At 42.6% G+C, this 22548-nt stretch overlaps 2 protein-coding genes across 18 annotated transcripts in view; one reads left to right on the top strand and one right to left on the bottom strand.

Annotated features, from left to right (window-relative positions):
* The window catches only part of ebf3b (EBF transcription factor 3b), a 67854-nt gene extending 56066 nt beyond the window's left edge, over window positions 1–11788 (top strand). For 4 of the 8 annotated variants that reach the window (XM_006783736.3, XM_006783735.3, XM_035904719.2 and 1 more), the window contains exons 11-16: window positions 1553–1641; window positions 6664–6729; window positions 6957–7128; window positions 7486–7671; window positions 8094–8183; window positions 9509–11788. In XM_006783736.3, coding sequence (XP_006783799.1) covers window positions 1553–1641; window positions 6664–6729; window positions 6957–7128; window positions 7486–7671; window positions 8094–8183; window positions 9509–9540 — 635 coding nt within the window. In that variant the 3' untranslated portion in view covers window positions 9541–11788. Of the gene's footprint in view, window positions 1–1552; window positions 1642–6663; window positions 6730–6956; window positions 7129–7485; window positions 7672–8093; window positions 8262–9508 lie in introns of all 8 variants that reach the window. The other 4 variants (XM_035904717.2, XM_035904716.2, XM_035904715.2 and 1 more) reach the window with 1 other exon arrangement.
* mgmt (O-6-methylguanine-DNA methyltransferase) overlaps window positions 1–22548 on the bottom strand; it is a 62504-nt gene that overhangs the window by 24053 nt on the left and 15903 nt on the right. For 9 of the 10 annotated variants that reach the window (XM_006783733.3, XM_006783731.3, XM_006783730.3 and 6 more), the window contains 3 exons: window positions 22384–22523; window positions 19774–19929; window positions 19103–19672 (listed from right to left, as the gene is read on the bottom strand). In XM_006783733.3, coding sequence (XP_006783796.1) covers window positions 19801–19929; window positions 22384–22523 — 269 coding nt within the window. In that variant the 3' untranslated portion in view covers window positions 19103–19672; window positions 19774–19800. Of the gene's footprint in view, window positions 1–19102; window positions 19673–19773; window positions 19930–22383; window positions 22524–22548 lie in introns of those variants that run through there. The other variant, XM_087850181.1, reaches the window with a different exon arrangement.

Here is a 22548-nt window from a genome sequence, read left to right as displayed (position 1 = left end):
GGTGGAAATAACAAAAGAAAGGGGGCAAATTCCTTGCTATAGCCTTGTCATGTACGATCAATACGGCAGATCAATCCTTTATTAAGGAGAAGATGGCTTTCCCCCACATTCCAAGGCAGACCTTTGTCGTTTCGGGACGCATGATGACATGTCAAATCAGATTTCCAGCAGTGTATGTTGTTGTGGCATGGGTTTATTCAGGTGTGTCCAGCCTATGAGGCTGAATATCACTGTATTTGTAAGCCAGATCCTTGCTATCGATTATCACCCTGCATTGTCCATGCTTGAACACATAACTGCTCCACTTGAGCGGTTGAGCTAGCAATTACCGTATTTGAGTTTTAGCACAAGTGGTGTGTTCGATTATAAGGATGTGTGTGAGTAACATAAGTATGCGTGAGTAGGTGCAGTATGCCTTATGGGTGTGTTTCGGGGTTGTGCATGTGTATCTGATGTACAAAAGAAAGAATGAGAAACATAAATGTTCCTTTTCCTGCCCTGACTCCCTGGCTTGTGCTCCAGTGGCCCTGCCTGCCTCTACGTGCGTGTGTGTGTTTGTGTGTGTGTGTGTGTGTGTGTGTGTGTGTGGGGGGGGGGGGGGGGGGGGGGGTTGCTTGCTTTCACATTCTCTGGTGTTCAGCAGGTTCAGCGAGCTGTGCGGTGTTAATGCTGAAATTACATGCTGAGTAATGAGTGATGGGCCAAATTACAGGCTGAACAATGAATAGAGGCAGGCAGCTCTTATTAGTCTCCATAGAAAGCCATTGATTTATGAAGCGCCTTGCTCGGTGGAGTTACTCTCCTGAAAATGATATCTACATTGAGAAGTGATGTTCTCTATTAAGTCGTTCCTTCCCCCTTTACACTGCTCTCCTCCTTTCTTCCACTCCTCCCCTCCTTCTCTCCTCTGCCCTGCCTCCCTCGCCTTGTCCTGGCTATGAGTGTACACATGATTGTTTAGAATCAGGCGGAGCTGTAAGGAAACCTTCAATTACCCATTAGGACTGTCAGACATAAAACGCCCTGCTCTCACCAAAGTCTGGGTTATGATTCATTTACTTTGTGCCTCTGATTCATCGCCCAATATGCTTCATGCCCCAGATTACTATTTGAGGGGTGGGAGAGATTAATGGCTCCATGGGATCTGCTGCCGTATTTCACACGGCCAGTGTTGCAGTACAGTTGGTGCAGAAGGGTGAAATGACGGCAACTTACACTAGATCAATGTGTGGACAGCCTTTCACAGATTATTAAGGCTCTGTTAGATTAAAAGACCGCCGCTATGTAGTTTGCTTTAGTCAATATTCTCAAGCAGATAAAAAGGGGGAGGGCCCCTCTGAAGAATCCTCAGACTGATGTAGGTCATCATGGCTTTTAATGGAATAGCACTTAGTGGCACAAGTGTCAGAGGAACTTGTGTCGTATAAAACACTGTCTGGCCCTTGAGGTTTGGATTTGGAAATGACTATTTTACTGTAAACTCTAACTCATTTCTCAATTAGTTTAGCCCCCACAATGCTCTAATTTTCACCTTCTCTCGTCTTTCTTTCAGCCCTGAATGAGCCAACCATCGACTATGGGTTCCAGAGGCTGCAGAAGGTCATCCCCAGACACCCCGGCGACCCTGAGAGGTTACCAAAGGTCAGTACAGTGTCTCTGCTGCACTGAAAACCAAAAGAACCACAATGACACAGAGCGGTCTGGGTTATAATTCTTTGACAAATAAACAAAACAACATTACAACCAAGCAGAGCAGTATGACCCAAAACTCTAACAGATTTTCTTCACATATGTGGCTTACCCACTAACCAGCGTGGTAATGCTATTGGTTTTGTGTGTGGAGAGAGGCGTAAACTCTCTGTGTGGTAAAATAGCTCAATCAGGCGTTTTCCTCTCCAGTAGTCTGTGGAGATGGTAATCTGGTCAGGAACGACGTCTGCACCCTCATTACCCCACTCATGTTTTCCTTTCATTTTCTGCAGCTCGATTTGGTTTAATCTTTTGTTTACAGAACCCTGTGCCGTAAACCCCCTAGTCTTACTGCGGCTAATAGACAAAGACTGCATGTTATTATGCTTTGGCTTTCTTATTGTTTTCTTTTGAACCTTGGTGAAGGACTTGAAAGCCACATCAGTTTTACACACACCGATGTGGCACATAAAGACGCTGGCATATTGAAAGACCTGAGCACGAAAACTTGGGTGCAAACAGTGAGAAAAAAACCCTCCCCTGCAGAACCGCTTTGATTCTTTTATTCTTTTTCTCCCCTTTGATTCTTGCGCTCTTTCCATTTCCGATTGATAAAATCTATCTGTGTGTTTTCACTAATTGCTACCCTGCCAGTAACCATTTTGATGACTGACGTTCCAGATGTGTCAAGTGTAATAATATGACTGATTAGTACTTTCAAAACCCCTCGGCACGCAGTAAAGTGGAGGCCACCTCAGAGTTTTAATAATACTGTAAAACCTTTAAAGACCTTATCTATTAAATCCCAGCATGCTACACCGCAATATCATTAATGTCCAACGGACAATTTAATAAAGAACAGACTGTGTGGTAGCTATAGACATTTGACCAAGGCAATGTGGAGAAATGGAACATCACAGCTAGTCCCTGGTTCAGTATATGAAGTGTTTCAATTAGACCCAGTCCCTGTGGAGACAGGAAACAACACCTAGACATGAAATGTTACTCTAATTTCAACTGTAAACGTAGACCAAAAGGTAAAGTACACTTACCCTTTCATATCCACATGACTCGTTCTATCTCCGCAGGCATCACGGGTCAGTCTAGCTGCACTGTTTTTATTTTATAAAGTCACCCAGTGTCTTTGTGAAATCCACATCTTGTGAACAAAGAGAGCAACAGTGTTTAACACAGCTTTATTACAGAGAAACCCTCCTCCCTTTTTTCCTTTCTTTTCTTTCTTTTCTTTTTTTCCTTGAATACAAAGTGTTGTTGGCTCTGAGACAGATTTTGACACTGAACCCAAGATTAGTTTCCTGGGTGTGCGCATACTTAATATAGCATGGTCTCCCAGCCTTTGCATGAAACAATCACAGAGTGAGATGAAACCCTGCACTTCCAATAAACAACATAAATATTTGATTTGCTCTCTAATGGACCCAAATATGGGGTTCAGGGGGCATGTAAATGATCCCACCAAGTGATTCGTCATTGTTAAGCTTGCCATCTGAGGGTCAGCTCTCGGGGTCAAAAGCACATTCCCAATAAAACAGCCCGCGGCGGGCCGAGGCTGGCATGTACATTTGGAATGAGAACAGAAACGGCATATAGAGAACAGCCATTACAGGGTGCAGGTGAGGTAGGGAGACTCTATAAAAAGAAGATAAAGCTGGAGGACGCGCGGTGTGCATTAGCAGAAAGGCAAATCGACACCAAGCCCACTCACCACCTCTACTCCCCCCTCCCATGACTTCACCCTCCAGTTGATAATATTACTCCACTATTGATTTCCACCAGCCTTCTCCCTGGGACCAGTAAGACACGTGGTAATTGTAAGGAGACAGAAAGCCAATATGGGAGTGCTCATGGATAGCAAGGGATGCACGCTAATATTGTTGCTACACAGAGAAAAAAGGGGGGAAGCTGCCTCTGATTGAAGTTTACCTCGTAATTCTAAGACAACATCGTAGATGACAGTCTGACCCTGTGGGAGGAGTGGAGATATAAAAATTCAATGCAAAGTCCAGGGTGAATATGAAAGTAATAAGTGTGAGCAGTCAAGTGATGAGAAAGGAGATTGGTTTGCGGGCATTGCGTTAAGTGAAGAGAGACTTTGGAATTCACCCTCCCTTTTAAGATCTTGTTATAAAACAATTTTCTATTCATAATATAAAAAAGACAATTTATAATACCATTTTGTGCCCTCTGGCAGTAATGGACAAATAGACTGGATATCACATTATATCACACTCAATTTCTCTCTTCTGTAACAAATTAGATTCATTATGAAATTAAAAGTGGAAACTCAATATTGTTTTATTATTAAGCTGATTGCTTTGGATTCTTTTCTTTCCTCCCAAAATGAGCATAAGCCCATTCTTTTCCAATTCTTTGTGTAATCCACAAGGAGAAAATATTACAAATGTGTTCATGTCAAGCAATTACCCATGTATTTAAATGAATCTCTCTTCCTGTGCTCTTTGAAGTACCTTCATCTAATGGCCCTATGCTTCTAAATGCATTCATTACCTCAGGCTAGAGCTAACAGAGTAATTGCCTTACAGTTTTATAATGGCATTAGCACTCCAAGCTACATAACCTAGGCCCTTTTTTATTAACTGTGATAATATAAATACAACATCCATGTTAATCTACTGCTTGAAGAATCACATTTAGGCCATTTTAGACCACATCTCCTTATTGTTAGATATTTTTTATAACACATCATTTGATATGGCTTCCCCCCACCCCCCGGTCGCCTTTTTTCTCAGCAATAACATAAAACGGCTCCTAAATCTTAGGTGATCTGTTATCTGAGCAGTCCCATTTAGACAGTTGCAGAACACGAGACCTTTATGCAAAGCACGGCAAACAATAGAAGGAATCTGTCACGCATTTGTCACAGAACAACAGAAATCATTTGAAGCCTTTAATTGTTTCAATTTAACATGGTGTGTTCTGATATGTCTCCATGACAAGAAAGCCAATTACACTTATGCTGGAGCAGTATTGAGATTTACATGGAAATGCCCTCAGAACACTATTCCGTGTTAATCGTATTCACAGCGTGAGCCGATACGCATGGAAGCGTCTCGTCAGAAGAAAACAAACTTCTTCCTTGATTGGGTGCAGCACTTCTCATCATCCTCGGATATGACTAGGTTGCCACTTAAGCATAGCCCTGCGAGTCAACTTGGTTAGTTAAGACACCACGCGGTAAACGACAGATTAAGGATGAGAGGCAATATCGTTTTCCTCCCTCCTTTTTCCAAGCTCTCCTTATGTCACTGCTGCAAAGTACCATATGGACAAGGAGGGAGAGGACGTTTTACAGAGAATGAAACATGGCTTGCAAACGCGACAGTCTTAATTGCTTTAATTGTTGTTTAAAATTGAGAGCCATGTAGGAGATCTTGAAATATGATAGAATAGATTATTGGTAATTATTAACTGCAGACAAAAAGAAAGAAAACCACTTTATCTCACTCAGCAAGAGAGAGAGAAATCTGTTCTGCCTGATGAGAACACATCAAGACAGCTGGTCCTCTCATTTAGTCTACCTGCCTCACGACAACCATAATTCTTTATTTGTATGCAAACTAGATGCATGCAACGTTGAGCATACACACCAATTTCAGAGGTAAATGCCCATTCTAAGAGCCACCCATCCGGTAACTTGGGGTGGATTAAGCGATATGTTTCTATAAGAGAGCATGGCATACGCTGGAAGTGGCTTCTACAGTGATTCATCTTGATAAATCAAGGACTGTGGTAGATATGCTCCTCTGGATGAAAGGGCCCATACACACGCTCCATACACACTACATACGCTGTGCCTTGGAAATGCAGGCCAAGTCTTGGAGGCCGCTGTTTGAAGGCGCGAAGGCTGTGTTTACATTCATTTATGGCAGCTGCCGTCTTAATCCCACACTGCTATTGCCAAGTGATGGAACACTTCAGACAAATTACCGGGGCCCGCAAAAGAAAACACAGCGAATGTGGGAAGAAAACAAGCGCCATCTGAGATGTTTCTGGTGACAGATTTGCATTGCTTTTAACCAGGGTTCTAACAGCACAGGCGACAAATCTCTGCTCTACAGCAGGTGACAACAAGCGAGCGTTTTAAAACACACGCGAGAGCCGTGTCTGCAACTTGCCTTTGTCAGATTATATGCACTCTAAAAGGAGGAGAGGATTTTTCATTGAGCATATTGCCTTCTGTATTATAGAAAACAAAGAGAGCAGCCTGGTTGCTTGAGAGGGATTTAATTGTAAGTGCTGAATTCAAAGAGCAGATAAAGATACACAAACGGGCCAAACCCCACCTTGCTGAAAGCCCGAAAGAGAGTGGGGGGGAACGGGATCCGGGGCCAACTCATTTTCAGTGTTAAGAGCCAAAGCAACACAGCTAATCCGCATTGTCAAGCGGGGGCAAGCATGCAGACATGGATAAGACCACATCCTGAGCATCCGTGTCCCCAAGGCACAAGCACCCAGCTCTTGCTGGATGGGAAGTCATTTGTGAAGTCCTTTGCAACAGCCAGTCAAAGAGGTTAATTGAAAAATTCCTTAATGTCATTACAACAGAACTAGATTAACCCAGAGCTAATTCACTTTATTGTTCTGAAGAGAGGGGACTCAGCGGTGAACTCTGGAGCAAACGTGAAGCCCAGAATCAGGGGTGAGGTGTTGTTTTTAAAGGACTATGCCAGTTTAATTAAGATAGGGAACATTATTCACTGCTCCGCATGGTTGGAAGGAGTAAAATGGTAGTGCCATATAAATGCAGCTCTAGTGCCTCTTAAATCAAGGTGGCTTTTATTTAGTGTTTGAATATGTAAACATTTCTAAAGCTCCCCGCGACCCTGCTGCGCAATGTTGCTTTTGATATTTTCTGTTACTGTACGTACCACTGGGCTCTCCAATGTAATCTCTTTAGGTTTTAACATTTACTCCCACTGCTTTCCTCATCAGGAGGTGTTACTGAAGAGGGCGGCTGATCTCGTTGAAGCCCTGTATGGAATGCCTCACAACAATCAGGTCCGTGTCCACACAGCTAATTTAAGCATGCTTGTACCTCTGCTAAGTAAGAAACAATTTAGTATCACCAAAGGGTATTTTTACCACTATATCTGGAACAATGTAGGCTACGTGGATTGTGAGTTAACCATATAGTCATGAACCATGCATCAAAGAAAAAGCACAGCTATAAAGAAAAAGCAAAAAACAACAACATAAATAACAAAACCTTCCCCTGTGCTTCTCAGGAGATCATTCTGAAGAGGGCAGCTGACATCGCAGAGGCCCTGTACAGCGTTCCCCGCAACCACAACCAGATCCCCTCTCTCGCTAACACAGCCTCCCACGGCATGATGGGAGTCAACTCCTTCAGCAGCCAACTAGCAGTCAATGTGTCTGAGTCACAAGGAAATGACCAAGGTATGAGATTTTGGATATGGCTCTGCAATTCAGGTGGGTTTCCAAAGTGGGGTGGGGGGACCTGGAGGTGGGACCTTGAGGGGATTCCAGGGGGTTTGCAGGAAAATGAGAAATAGTTACATTTCCCTCCTTTTCTCTTATTAAAGTAAGAAAATTGAACAGGAATTATGTCTGAACGCTGGGTTCACAATTAACGTGTCAAGTTCTCTTCTTATTAAACTGGCATCCGCAGCATGCGTTAATATAAAAATTTTACTGCAACAGCAAAACTCCATAGTTTGTTTTTTTTACTGTAATTAGCAAACACTCCACATACATTAAAAAAATATCCCTCTCCTTTTTTCTTGTGTTGTTCAGTGGGTTACAGCCGGAACACCAGCAGCGTGTCCCCCAGGGGCTACATCTCCAGCAGCACCCCACAGCAGTCGAGCTACAACACCGTCAGCAACAGCATGAATGGCTACGGCAATGCCGGTATGAACCTGGGAGTGCCAAGCTCCCCTGGGTTCCTCAACGGATCCTCTGCCAACTCCCCATATGGAAGTGAGTAGCTTGCCACTATCGCACGCTGTAGTAGCACTAAGCTGCTGCTGATTTAATTCCAGCTCCCACATTCGTTTTCACTTCTATGAATCATTTCTGACGGGGGTTTATAAAATTACCGATGGTGATAATATATTACCGGCTATTCACGGGGGCTTGTTTAGTTTTAGCACTTTGGAGAACACGCGCGCAGCTTAGAATCAAAGAAATATTCATTTTGTCTTTCACCGTTTGCCACCTGTGTTTGTTCAACTGGGCAAGATGTTGATGGTAGGGGCCTGTGAGTACTGATCGTGTATCCCCCCTGGCAGTAATACTATCCCAGCCTTACCTTAACTGCCCTCTCCCTCTTGAGCACTACTCACAGCACGTTCTCACTCTTACCCTCCCTCCTTTCCTTTCCTTCCCTATCGTCTCCACAGTTAAACAAAAGAGCGCCTTCGCCCCTGTGGTCCGACCCCAGGCCTCCCCACCCCCCTCCTGCACCAGCGCCAACGGCAACGGACTGCAAGGTGAGCCCCCCTCACCCCCTCATCCCTTCCCTACGGACTACTGGTCAGATACCGCTGCTCAGGCCTCTGTCCGGTTTGGTGAGGGATTAATCATTACAAATATATGCATTTTGACAGGCCAATTTACACCTTTCAGTTTACATTCAGACGCACACACTCACACAGAGCATGCCTTTGCACACACGCACAAGCGTAGGAGCGCAAGCTTCATCCCGCGTCTTCGCCAACATTCACACAAACATACATCCTTGTTGCCCTTTCATACAAATGATCCCCTCTGATGTCGCAGGAAAAGACCTTCCCAGAATTGTTTTAGTAATTATGTTTATTAGGTTTTGTGCATGTGTCATGACCAACATGATTGCTTTGAAAACAAGCTTAGCCGTAGTGTGTGCCCCAAGATTAATAACATTGGGCTTAATGAAGTGGGAAATTAAAGTTCATCTTGCTACACGTTCATACTTATTAATACATGTTGTGCAGAAATTAATGAGCAATGCCTTGCCATCATCTGCGCTGGCAAACTTAAAAGCATTTCAACCATGACTCTACAAATATACTCAGAGCAATATAATAATATATCATCCCAGCACTTCACTAGTCGCCTAATTGTTAAAACGTGTGAAAATACTGAATATATAAACTCTCAGGGTGAGGTACAGTTGCTAATGATATCCTAAGCAGATGGTCTCGGTAAAATAACGGAAGCTACCTTTGATCTTGCCTAATCTCTCTTGGATAATGACGCAGAGGCATAACTTGGGGAATGGGGAAACGTAGGACTAATGTGCCGCTCGGTGTTGGAGAGTCAAGGATAAAGAAGAGATGACGGGTGGAAAGGAAGTGATAGGACTGAATTTGCGGAGAGGAGAGTCTGGGTGTCTGGTACTGTAGCATTGTGGCATTGTGGGAAGTGACCGTGTTGTTGCTCTGCCGTCACCACGGCTGTGTCTCCTGGGAGTCTGGGCCAGTGTTTGCTATTACCCCAATGCCAGGAGAAATATCACACATAGCAAGACTGGCGTGCTGGGGGCTGAAATGTCAGAGCAGGAGGGAGGTTTTCAAACTCTCCCCGTTAGGAGGACACGCAGCAGCAGGCTGGCGGACACGGCAAACACTCACAGGCTCATACGCAAACAGGCACATTAAGGCTTACATTCACGCACTTGCGCACTGTCAGATGGCCACACACGCACACACACACACACACACACGCCATGCATGCACTAAATTACAATACTTTAATAGTTTTTCATACTTATATCCATACCTGCTTTAGCCTAATGAACTAATCTCCGTTACCTTTCTCTCTTTTTTGTCCCCAGCCATGTCCGGCCTAGTTGTCCCTCCAATGTAAATGCACTTTCGTCATCTCAAGCACCAGTCTACCCACTACCACTTCACAGGGCACCCCCTCAGCACACTGCAAAAGGCTGGTGCAATGTATAGTCCACCGCTTGTTCTGTTTTTGAAGACGAAGAAAAAAAAAAAGAAAGAAAAGAAAGACTTTTTTTTTTTTTTTTAATTTTCATTGACTTTCACAGCCTGCAGAAAAAAAAGGATTTCATGATGAACAATATTTTTTTTTTCTGTGGGATTTTTTTTGTTTATTCCCCCACCCTCCTCCCATTTTATCACCCTTGAAGAGGACACAGGATGATGAAGTGTTTATTTTGTATACCTGTCGGGTTGCGCTTCGGTCTCGGATTTGTCCAATCAACCACACGCTCAATACTGAAAGGGACTCTGTGGACTCACCATCTGGTTGTAAAGTAAAAACACTGATGTACAGTACATTTGCCAATGAACTTGTTTGCCTCAGAAATTGTTTTCTGTTTCAACTCTCTTTTAATAGATTCACAACAGTTGTGTGTCTTTATAATGTGACTTTTTTGTATTTTTATGTGTGAGAAAAATACACAGGGGCCAAGACAGTTTGAATTTCAACTGGAAAATATATGAGATATATAATGTAGAAAATCGATCATAAAAGTACAACAAATACGAGTAAAAAGGGGCAGGGCTGGGTGGGTAACGTTGTATCATGTTTCATTCCTGCATTTTAACTTAAATTTTGTAATTTATTGTAGCTAGAAATCATCTTCAAAAGTAAAAAAAAAAATCCTCTTTGATTCAACAAGCACACTGATGTGTACAAAACACTGCTCTGTTGATGAATATGATGTACTTCCATGTCTAGAGCTTCCTTTTAAGCAAGTGTGTTTTGCCATGTTTTTCAACTTTTTTGCTAGCACTGTATATTAATGCATTCCTAGGCTACTGTGAAGTCTGTTTCTTGTTGATGAGGAGCAGTCTCCCCCCCCTAGCTCCAACTCCCTTATGTGTTTTATATGTGGTAAAAAAAAAAAATTGTAGACTATTGTGATATTGCCAAACGTGTGCTAAATATTTATACATCTGTCTTTTTCATGTTCTTTTAGATCAACAAAAATGGAAAAAAAAAACGAAAAAAACCCAAAACTAAATTACAATCCATTGACAATGTAGGACTATAGTAGTTCATTGTCATATTTCTGTTCCAATACACACTTGCGCTCACTGAGGGAAATTTTGTAACATATCAACTATAAATAATGTATTTATCTCTGAAATTTTGTATATTGCTTTTCATTATGTATGTATTAATCGTCATGCCCTTAATATAGTGATGCAGCACAGATAATTCAGCCAAGAACTGTTGCCTTCATTTGTTTTTCTTTTTGTATTTGATGAAATGCAATGTGCATATATTTCATGTGTATCCTCAAAATTTGTGTTACTCCGTCAAGACTCTCTGTCCATTTTTTAAAGGGGAAGTCAAACTTCATTGTTTATTTTTGTATTGATTTTAAATTATCTATACAGACCATTTTGGAGAAAACTTTGTTGGTTGTATTGTCAAATAAATTGTTTGTGACCCATATGATAGTTGTTAAGATCCAATAGAGACTAATGTGCATGAGGGACAACCTTGGAGATAAAAAAAAAAACACTCCATCTGTGGTTGTATTTTTTTCTGTTTTGTAGAATGTATAGAAGTCATTTTTACTCACCACTTATGACTCTGCCACATAGCTTACTTGTGTTTACAGGGAAGACAAATTTAAAACTGTTCAACATTTGGAATGGAAACAGAGATGAATAAGCGATGTTTTATTAAAATTTTCAGTAAAAACACAATAGCTACTCAACTGTGGACTTCTTCAGTTTGAAGTACAGTTTGGCTGGCAGACAAACTGACAATCAGGAACAAGAAAAAGACAGTAGAAACTTCTGAGGACAAACCTGTGATTCGTCTGTAAGATGTAGTGTTTAGACATTGCTATAGAGATAATTGTTTGACACCTGTGGAAAAAGTGTAACATCCATAAAAGATGAAAACTGCTCTTTACTCATATTCTTGCAGCAAAGCACTCTGACATTGTGACATATTCCTACTGGTCTTTGTATCAGCATATCCTGCATCTGTGGTGCTTCAAAGGTTCATTGTAGCCATTCATAAACAGTGCAAGCTTTTTATTCAAAACACCCCAAATGGGGCTCATTCAAATCCCTCATTTCATTGCATTAAGCCACCTAGTTAATAAAGAATCAATACATTGAAAGAGCAAGGTTATCCTTTGTCTATAAGGGCTGGTATCGTTTTGAACCTCTTATAGGGGCCGTGGTGAAATCTATACTCATCAAGTGGGTCAAACAGAAGGATAGAAGTGTTTGAGGGAAGAATAGTGGTTCTCCTTAAAAACAACTGAGCATCTTATCTGGCATCCTGAGTGGTCGCGGTGAGCAGGTCGCAAAATGTCAATTTCTCATCAAGGCAACATTGTCCGAGGCCACCTCTGCCATAAATGCACAATTAAGCGGCGTCAACCTGAGCGCCAATCAGCATATCGCAGCTTATTATGTCAAACAGCATGCGCAGATCTGGCAGCACCGGAGATAGCCCAGGAGCTGCTGATAGCGCAAAGGACAGATACGCTAAAAAGAGCTATTTAATTTTCAGCCGCCTTGTTCTTCAAATCATTCCCTCGATAATCCAGCGCGTCTGATAACAACAGCCACACAGATACACAGGTTTGGATCCATCTCCTGCGCACCGCTGTGTCTTATTATTTTAAAAAAATGTTAGGACAAACAGCGCATTTCTTTAGAAACCGAACCAAGCAAAAACAGCCAAAGAAAGAAAAATTCTGAGGGTAAAAGTGCAATCAAATAAAAAAAAAAGACAAGTTTAGTTTTGAGCGCTCTGAAGCCTGGCAGGCGAGCTCGAGGTACAGTATATTGTCTCAGCAGGTTTCCCTGTACCCAACAATCAGCCACTGGCTCTGCCACAACATTCAATCATCGTGAGAGCCTCTTTTATTGGAGAACTCTAATGGCTACCCTCCACCATGATCTTAATGTGTGCATTAAATATTTATAAATCCTGGGTCAATAATGCCCCATATCCAAAGCCTGACAGACCCCCACCATACCATGTGGCTGCCTCGCTCTCAAACACAAGCAAAGGTGAAGGGGTCACGCAATCAAAAGAGAGCGAGGTTCACCGCATCCATATGTTGCCACTCTTATCAAGACTTTCCTCGGTACTGGTTATCTGTCAAAGGAAAGAAATATTGAAAGCAATATCGATCTTAACTGGCCTCGTGTTGCCGAGGGCCACTCTTCAAACATCTGCTTGTGCATTGTTATATTTAAAAAAAAAAAAAAGCCCTCCTTTCGATAATATAAGCCTGAGCAGTAATATTGAACGTCTCTTTGTGACGCGGGCCGCTCAAGCGTGACTAATAACTGCGTTATTAACAAGCATCACTTGAGATTTTTACAAGTTGATACGCGGTATACGTACTAAACATTTCTTCACTGGCGTGGGGTTAATTGCGCCGCCTGGCAACTACACGAGTGACTCAGTTTGTTTTGTTTTGTTCCCCTCTCTCTCTCTCTCCTTCCTTTTCTTTTTAACGTGACTATATCCAGGGCTGCGCTCCTGTGCTGTTCAGGTGAAAGATTGTGCTCTGGTGATAGCGCACACAAAAGAGCGACCGGACAATAAGCCAGTCAATGGAGAGCTCCAGTTGAAAGAGCCACAATGGCCGTGCATGCTGGGAATTGGGCTGGATGATATAAAGGAATGAAACCTTCACTGAGGCCGTGGAGGACAAGCTTTCAGAAAAGAGGTTTTGTTTGCTCTTTATCAATCTGCCGTTTCCCATGAGAAAAAACAATTCAAACTGACCTTAAAAAGGGAATATTACCTTACGTATCCGCTCTCTATGTAACTCTTATTGAGGCTTATACGTTCACTCTTAATGCATTATCCCACATTGATGTGGTAATGCGAACATGGGTACAGTACCCGGACGGGTCGTAAAACAAAAAGCTGGACTCTAGATTTTTCTGCTTTGTTTTATCTTCTCTGCTTGATGGGCAGTGCTGAGAAGTACTTTTTTAAGGATTTGCTCTTGGACAGACAGGATTTGTGAAGCCGCTGAGTGATGTGTTTTGTGGAGGGGAAAAAAGTCTCTGCAACTCCCGTGAAGTTCACACATGAGTGGGAAGCTGCTTCTTCCACTCATAAAAGCCGCACTACTGCAGATCACAACTCGGAGATGACAATAACTCAAAATAGGGAGTGTGACCTTTTATGAACGATTCGAAATTTGAATCAAAACTGGGAATCTGACCCACATTAGCGCCGTCTCCCGTCTGTAAATCTGTACATCAGATAAGACACTGCTCCCCTGCTACTGTACACTGGGAGTCAGCTCTGGAAGGAAAACTCTAGATCCTCACAAAGATTTCCACTTCACTCACTGCAGTCAAGAAGGATGAGCAAAGTATCCCAGTGCTTCAAAATCCATTAAACTTGTATTTGGGTGTCATTTGATACTTCATCAATGTTTCAGTACATTTCAAACCCACAAATGCAGGATTTACCCGCGGTAGAAATAGAGCATTCACCGTACTTTCCTTCCATGAACTTCACCTAGCCCAAAAATTACACTATAAAAGATTGCCTGGTCAGGGAGTGCTAGGCTGCAGTGATAAAATAATATCACTTGAACAGTATTTTTCTGCCACAGTCTCCACCACATAGAGCTCCTTTCATAGTACTCCTCTGTAGTGCTTTGTCCAGTAGTTCTGGATATGATATCATCTATTAATAATGTATTGGCAATGGATTACATAAAAAGGGAGCAGAAATAACATCCAATATTCATGCCCCCTGAGCTTGACTGTGTCCAATCCGTTTGGCCCATAAAACCTTAGCCCCATTTCCATATCCGCTGTGGGTCACAACAGGTCTGCCGCACAAAGGCTCACAGAACAGCTCGACTCAGGAAAAGGGCAGTAAAAATCGGGTGGATTTCTGAACCCTTATGAAACAGCCACCCTTTGGAAAAAAACGTGAAAAAAGCCCTTTTCCGATTTCAGCGGCTGTGAAAAACCTGGTACTGTATTTCCCTCTTTAATTGTCCCACTTGAGAAATTGACGTGCCTCTGAAACATGGCATGAATCTCACAGTTATTGCAGTCCCCTTGGCAGGGAATGTTGATACAACATCTGCATGCTATAGAAAGTAATGGAAGTAGCAGAGGTGGCAGCTGCAACTCTACAGGAAGTGTGCCATTTTCAGGCAGCGCTGCTGTGAGAACCACTAACTGCCAGCCTGGTCTTGCAGGCAGCTCTGATTGCCAGGACACTATGACAAACACGCAGGGGCTGGGAGTGTTGCATCCTGGGGGATGACAGCTTCTGTTTGATTGTCAATAAGGCTCATTAGCAGAAAAAATGGAGAATGTGAAAAGAGATTAAATGACTTGAGACAGGGTCCCCCTCATGTTTCATTACAGAGGATTTATCAGAGCCTTTATTTCATCAATTGAACCAAAAAAAAGGAGAAAAAAAGGAAAGAATATCACTCACTTCTTCCCTCCGAAAAAAAGCAGCGAGTAGTTAAATTTATATAGATAAAAATTTGGACATTTCAGATATTACGAATGCTAATGAAGCCCTTCCGCACCTTACATAAACCTCTTTCCTCCTGCTCTGAGCGCCTCTCATCTTAAGAACAGTGGCGGATGTTTCCCTCCATCTTAGGGAGGAACGGCCAACAAAGCAGCGTGTAAGGGCCTTTCCCTGAAGAGTCCTTGTCACGCCGCGCCAAACCTCTGTGATTATCGTTGTTTTTGCAGAGAGTGTCCATGCCTGCCAATACCGCTGTTCCATAAATGAATTTGGCCCCTCGTCAACGAATTACCTAACACGCAGAACTGTGTATGTGTCACATCCAATTCCAACTCACCGGCTTTGGTGGTGTGTGTCAGCTGGAGGACTTAATCATCAATCGTCAATCATAATAAGCGAAGCACATTGATAGGGATTCTTTTTTCCCGCAACTACACAGTTAAATAAAAGTGTAAAGGGAGAAGTTAAAGCTGACCTTGTTAAATTGGGACCGCGATTTATATTCCTAATTTAGTGTATGGATTAATTAGTCTTGGCAAGTGTGTGTATATCAGTTTTCATGTGGCACAGCTTAGAGTTATATCTACTTGATCAAATCATTGCTCGCTTTCATAGGAAAGTCTGGAATGATATCTATCAGTCTTATCTTGATGTTTTTACTCAGAACAGGCTTCGCATATTTTTTCGTGGCATACTTTTAATTAATACTTAATCGGACAGTTTTTAAAAAGGACTTTTTCAGCATTAGTCGCTAATCAATACCCCACATCTCACATCATACAAATTTAATCACTGTGACCTGTTATAAGGCCTTAACGCAGCCACACATGCGTCCACGTGTTACATGCAAACTGGCAACGCGGGTTTTTCTCACAAGTCGAGGAATCTGGCTCATATTTTCCCTCTCGCTGATCCAATGCACTCCTCTCCCTCGTCATATAGATCGGAGTCTGCAGGGGCCAGAGGCGCTGACAGAGCCCAGATGCTCCCAGTCTGTCTGGGGGACTGGGGAGACTGGTGCCATGGGGTCCTGGAGCCTCTGAAGTGCCGCCCCCTCCGTCAACATGACCAAGGCTAGACCTGCACTTTCTCCAGGCTGAGACACTCTCCTTACCACTCTGACAGCCACCCGGCACAGTCACAGATTGATACATAGAGGGATACACGCTCACAGGCCCCCGCTCTCACGTAATGTATGGCCGTTCATCAGCCGTTCCTAATTAGAGACCCCCAGACCGACGCTCGAGTTCACGAGGTTACGATGACATGCTGATACAAGGTTACAAACGCGCGCGCGCGCTCGCATGCTGATACCGCTCAGGGTTTCTTTTACGTTCTCATTTAATCCAGCTCCATCTCATCAACACTGTTTTAAACTTTCTCGTGTTGAGAGGAGTCTCTTTGTTCTAAAGAAACGAGAAAAAGAAAAAAAAAATAGACGGCGCACCATACGAATCCTCTGTCCCCTCGCTTTCTCTCTCAAAACACAAAGATCATTACAAGAGCATCAAAGTATGCCATGTTTGAAACGCTATTTCTCTTTGTAGTCGTGGCATAGCATGGAGTGTGTTGGTATTAGATGCTGCTGTGGCAGCTGTCGTGGCTGGCTGTGTGGTGCCTCGGTGTCAGGGCCTCTGAGGCCAGGCTGTCCCGGCAGACAGACAGAGGGGGAGGAAACCTGATAGTGCAGCCAAGCCCCAGTCTAATGTCTGTCTATCCAGCTATCTATCCCTGCGTCTATCTCTCTGACTCACTGTTGGACATTGCCTATCTGCATGCCGGATACTCCTTCTGTGTTCCCAGGAACAGAGCACGGCTTGCAGCTGAGTTGCACGTTCCAAAAAGTCTTACTTTTATTCATTTCAAACATACAAACTTCTCTGGAAGGATAAAAGCAGCTGTTTATCGATCACCGGAGCGGCTGCAGAATTAACTTGCGCAGAGTCCCCACTAAGCTTGCGCCTCGTACCAAGGGGTGCAGGTTGCGATAACATTAGAATTATGAGCCGACATGTATGAAGAGAAGGAGATGGAAGCACAGAGTGTGTTTGTATTTGATGTGGGGGCAGAAAATTGTTCTATAATGAGGAGGGGTGCCAGGATATGAGATGGGAAGTAGGGAGTTGGAGACAGGATATAAGTTATGAGAGGGAAACTAATGTTAGGAAATGCAGAGGCTGTTGTTGTTGTGGCGCTATAAGCCAAAACGTACCTTACCACTATTGGCCATGATTAATACAGCCCGGCCAGGTCAAAACCCCGCGCTACCGCTACGGATGCCACCAACCATATCCTCGCTCTTTCTGGGGCTCAAATGAGTGTGTGTCGTATGTGAGGGAGAGAGTGTGTGTGAGGGGGTTAATAAATGTTGAATCAAACGCCGCACGAGACACTCACACTCCTTAAGGGTTGCCCATTAGCGGTGTGTGGGTGCATGGGGAGTTTATCAGTGTCTGGGTGATTTATGAAGTCAGACTCAATATCATCCACTTCACCCACACACATATGGACATACACATGTGCGCACACCAACATGCAAGGCCACATGCTCACGCACACATGCACTTATATAGTCTTTCTCTATGAAATGGAGGCAGATATTAGGCCAAAATTAAAGGTTTCACAGAGATTAACAGTGCGGATGATGAGATCGTCTCAGCGTCTTTTAATCTAATTCCTTTTTATCTCTGAGCCAGCGTGATATGGAAGCGGTATGCAAGGTGAAAGCGCGAGAACAAAACAATACAGATGTAATAATAAAAACACTGTTACCGATAAATGCTAAAATATCTCAAGAGTGTAAAACTGGACAAAATAAAAGGTGCGAATTATTTTTAGGAGACTCCTTCGGTACCTCCGCAAATTACGCGGCCAATTACTGGCAGCATGTCAGAAGCTTTGATGCTGGACTTGTTTTTTAACATCAACCACAGCACTCTACAGACATCAGTATCTCTGGTTGCTAAATTCATAGCATTCCATAGAATTTACTTAGCCACAAGCAAAAAAAAGGAGGGTGCTTACAGTGCACTTCAGAGTGCGCCTGGCTTAAATGGGACCCCTTGTGGCTGTGTCACAGCTCCCTTCGTTAGGGGGCTGACTGTAGCCTGTAGTCACCACAGGCATCATTAGCCCTCTGTGAAACCACAGACTGAGTCTCATTCTTCATCTGCCTGTCTGCTGCCTCAACATTTACGCTGCGATGGTGCTCCAATGGCAGAGTAAGTGAGTCCAGCAGCACGGCAAGACAGCCACACGGAGCTGATCGGATAAGAAATTCAAAAATGCAGCAAAGTTCAAATGTATTCAGTGAGAGGGCCACTTGAATTGGTTCTGCAAAGGTTAGAGCTGAGGTTATTTTTGGAGGGTGGATTATTAGGCTACCTGGGCTGAACAGAAGAGGAATAACTATGGGCAAGTAAGGGTCACTCTGGAGTTTCATTAGACAGTGAGGAGAATCACGAATTTAAGGGAAAAAGGATAAACTGTCACTGTTACAAATATCACTGCGAGAAAACGCCGAAAATAAAACTAAAGGGCAAATTCAATTAAAGTAACAGATTTTTCTAAATGCACCTCCGCTGCTGCTGCCCTCTCCATATGGTGTTTTTTTTTAAGAAGGAAAAAAGATATCCCAAAGGGGTGAAATAATGTTGTGGTGATTTTTTTATTTTTTTTTAAAGAAAGGATATAAACATTTATATTACAGTTTAAACGCTCAGGATGAATTCAAGGTTGAAATGTTGATTTCTGTTTCCCGTTCTGTACTGCCCTCTAATGGAAAACACCCCTCAGAAATAAAAAAGAAGGAGCTGTGACATACAGAGCAGCAGCAAGGAGAGAGACGTACAGCATAATTAATCATGAGCTGAACTGAGTGAATGCTACATGAAATCACTTTTTAAATTAAACGCAATTAAAATGATGAAAAGACGGGATTTTGTCAGTTTGAGACAGATTTATTTAAACATGTCTAACACAACAAAAGTACAGTATAAAATGCATAGGACAACTCTCCACTCGAGGTGGATTATAAGGCGAGAGCAAACAATGAGATCTAAATGAAGACAAAACAAATGCCTCACTACAAAGCTTTGTAGCCGTAAAATTCAGAGCCTTTATCACTGGATGTTGAACAAAGCATTCACTTGGCAGGAAATTAAAAAACCAACGAGAGGTACAAAGACTAATTCTGCTTAGGAAAAAAAATAACAACAACAACAATGCAAGAGACATATTTTTAAGGGAATAATAATTCTTTAGAAAAACCATTCCAAGCACTATCTGGCAAACGCAACGGAGACCCACGGGAGCATATGTTTGTAATTCCTACTGTTCTCTGTTTAAGTTATTTTTGTACATTCTAATTCTGCAACAACTCTGTATCACATTAACTATGCAGCATCTCTATTCTTAGATTTAAAAAAAAAAAGGATTATAAACTGAATATTTACAAGTTACTCCAGTTGTTCCACGGTGTGTGCCAAGCAAGGAAAACTTTATGGCCCTGTTTTGTGTTCTGAAAAGAAAAGAAAAAAAAAAGAGACAAGAATAATAATAAAAAAAAACCCTGGCCTTGTAAGTGTGTATATATATGTGTGTGTGCGTGTGTGCACTGACTGAAGGACAGTTGGGCTCTGTCATGCTTTAGCCTTCCCCTCCCTGCCTCTCATGGGTGAGCAGCCATTGTTTGAGATGGTTGCCCTTGCCGCTCATGTACGGCCCACTCTGTCCACTGCTAGAAATGACTCTGTGACAAGGAATGAGGAGAGGAACCTGGCACAGACAGAGAGAGAGACGGGGATTTAATAAACATGTGCAATTTTAGAACCAAAGCCCACTTTTAAAATGTGTTTTTTTAAATAAAAAGTAACTACTTTATTTTTACATTTGGTCAGAATTATGGGGAAAAAAGGACATTTTCACTAAACTTTAGAAATTTAAATACCTAAAAGCTATGATGTGGAGGAACAAAAAGTAATATTTGAGTAAGACAGGAACACAGATTAGACCGCTGGAAAAAAATCAAATACTTATTCTCAGGTTGACATTTATTGTCACAGCACCACAATAGTTGCAAGTGCTGATAGTAGATATGTATTATGTATGAAAGAATCTCTGATTTAGCACGTAAACGATGTGACTTAAAAGTAACCAACGTGCAGGAAATATGAACTGCTTTTGTTTTTGTAGCACTTTTTATATTCATGAACTGCATGAAAACAAAGTGCCACACCAGAAGTGTCTGGTTTGATCCTGCACAAATCCACATTCAGGGTGATGGCTCAGTCTTTGGGTATAAATGTTTTTTACTCTTTAATAGTGAAAAGCAAAGAAGCAATCAAAAATTAATGGGCAAAAACACCAGCAGGATGAATATTCAATCGAGAGGGTGTCAACATTAAGATCTGATAACCCTGTGATCATTAAAAAGAGGAAGTCGGTGGAGCGTTTACTCTTGTTGCAGACGACTGCCAGGGGGGTCCCGAGTTCTTTGTAAACTAAATGGCTGGAGAAAGATTAAACAAGCAAGCCTAAAACACTTCGATCATTGTGAATTCAGAACAAGAAGAGTGGCAATGGTTGGGAATGAATCACAGCAATTATTCCTTTTAAAATATTCTTAATGTTGCCCTCATTTTGTTCTTGTTATACTAACCGGAAAGGCAACACAACCGCCGCTGCATTGTGACTGTATTTCTCCAATGTAACTGTGTTAGGCTGACGTGACGATTGCACCTCCAGCCTTTTATATGAAAGTTGAACATTCACCGTGTTTCTCTTCAAATCCATCATTAAACCCACTCCCATATCAACAGCAATAAAACTTTCCGAGCCCCAGATTAACCTTGCAGACAGAGAAATACTGCTCGAGTATTCAGATCAATACTGTTCCCCGGGTTTGGAGGGAGAGCAGGGTACCCTCAAGGCCTTCGGATCTGCCTCTTCACTTGGGGGGGAAAAGAGCACTACACCAGGCTTATCAATACTCAAATCCTGGTGAAGAAGAAGTGCCACAGAGAGGGGAGGATCGATTGAGCACACTGAGCTTTTCACAGCTGAAGCCTGAGTGGAGCAGTGCTACTGACAAGTAATTGACACTGACAATCTGACTCTGGATCTGAATCAGGAGCTGATGGCTCAGGCTCCCAGCCTCCTGGACGAGAGGAAAGAAATGTCTGTAAAACATACTGATGCTAAATCGGAGCGCTATTATACGGCCATCTAGCAGCAATGCCACTGGCTAATGCGATGTATAAAGTATACAGAGAATCCAGAGGACACTATTAATTAGTTCATCTACATTTTATTCTGTGTTATAAATTGAGCGCTCTCATTATAAATAACTTTTTGTCCCCACACAACATCAATTACAACATGCATGAGAGGGGAGACCCAGCACTAAGACGAGGATGCACACAAGCACATATGAGGGAGAACATCTCACTGGCTGCACGGCTGCTGTACAAGAAGTGCTCTCTGCCTCACAGAGCACACCGGTGGTGCCCACAGCACTACATGGGCAGAGTTAAACAGGCTTTGATCAAAGGGTTTGATCAAAAGAAGACACACCACTTGCCCTCTAGCCCTCCATTTTGTACGCAGTGGATTCATGGGCAAAATGATGCGGGCCAGGTTTCTTACAAGAAGCGGAGATTTGCAGCGAACATCTACAGTAAAGACTTGAGAGAACAGGAACAAAAGGTGTGGGCTTAAAATCGTGCTGTAGGTAGACTTTCCCTCCTCAGCTGTGCTCAGAGGGAGGTGTTTATTTCGCCATCGCACGTACTCGAACACGCCTACAGTTTAGATTACATATCATGCATCAGGGAAAACTTTTTAAAATGCATTTTACTGGAAAACTTCAGTCGTGCACACGAGTTAGGAAACTAGGAGAGACAATACCTCACCAGGAAATGACCTCAAATGTGATCTTTGCCTATTTTATGTATTCTGTCATTTTTACAAAATGAATTACTACCCAATAAATATTATAGTTCACAGCAATCTGCTTCCACTTATTAATACAACATATAAACTAAGAATAATTTAAAATTACTTTTCTATTAAAGGGCAAATTCACCGAAAAACTAATCATAACACTTTAATCTTGCATGTGTTAAATATTGAAGTCGCTAATAAAGTTTAAAAAAAAAAACAGTTACTTTACCTGTCTGACTAAATAAAGTAACAGACAGAAGCCTGTCAATCAATGTCAACCATACTCACCGGATTCTTCCTCATAGCCCCTCCCACCGCCCGCACCGCTCTGGGGTTTCCCGCCATCTCGGCGAGGCGTTTGTATGAAACCGTCTTTCCGAACGTCACATCTCTCAGAAGTACCTGCAGCACGCGGCTGGTGAATGAATCTTTGCCAGAAAGCAAGAGGACGGA

Source organism: Neolamprologus brichardi, chromosome 13 (genome assembly GCF_056152115.1).
Source record: "Neolamprologus brichardi isolate AB-2024 chromosome 13, ASM5615211v1, whole genome shotgun sequence".
In the NCBI taxonomy this organism is placed as follows: domain Eukaryota; kingdom Metazoa; phylum Chordata; class Actinopteri; order Cichliformes; family Cichlidae; genus Neolamprologus; species Neolamprologus brichardi.
Note: the sequence above shows the minus strand (reverse complement) of the source record. Positions and strands in the feature narration are given on the sequence as shown.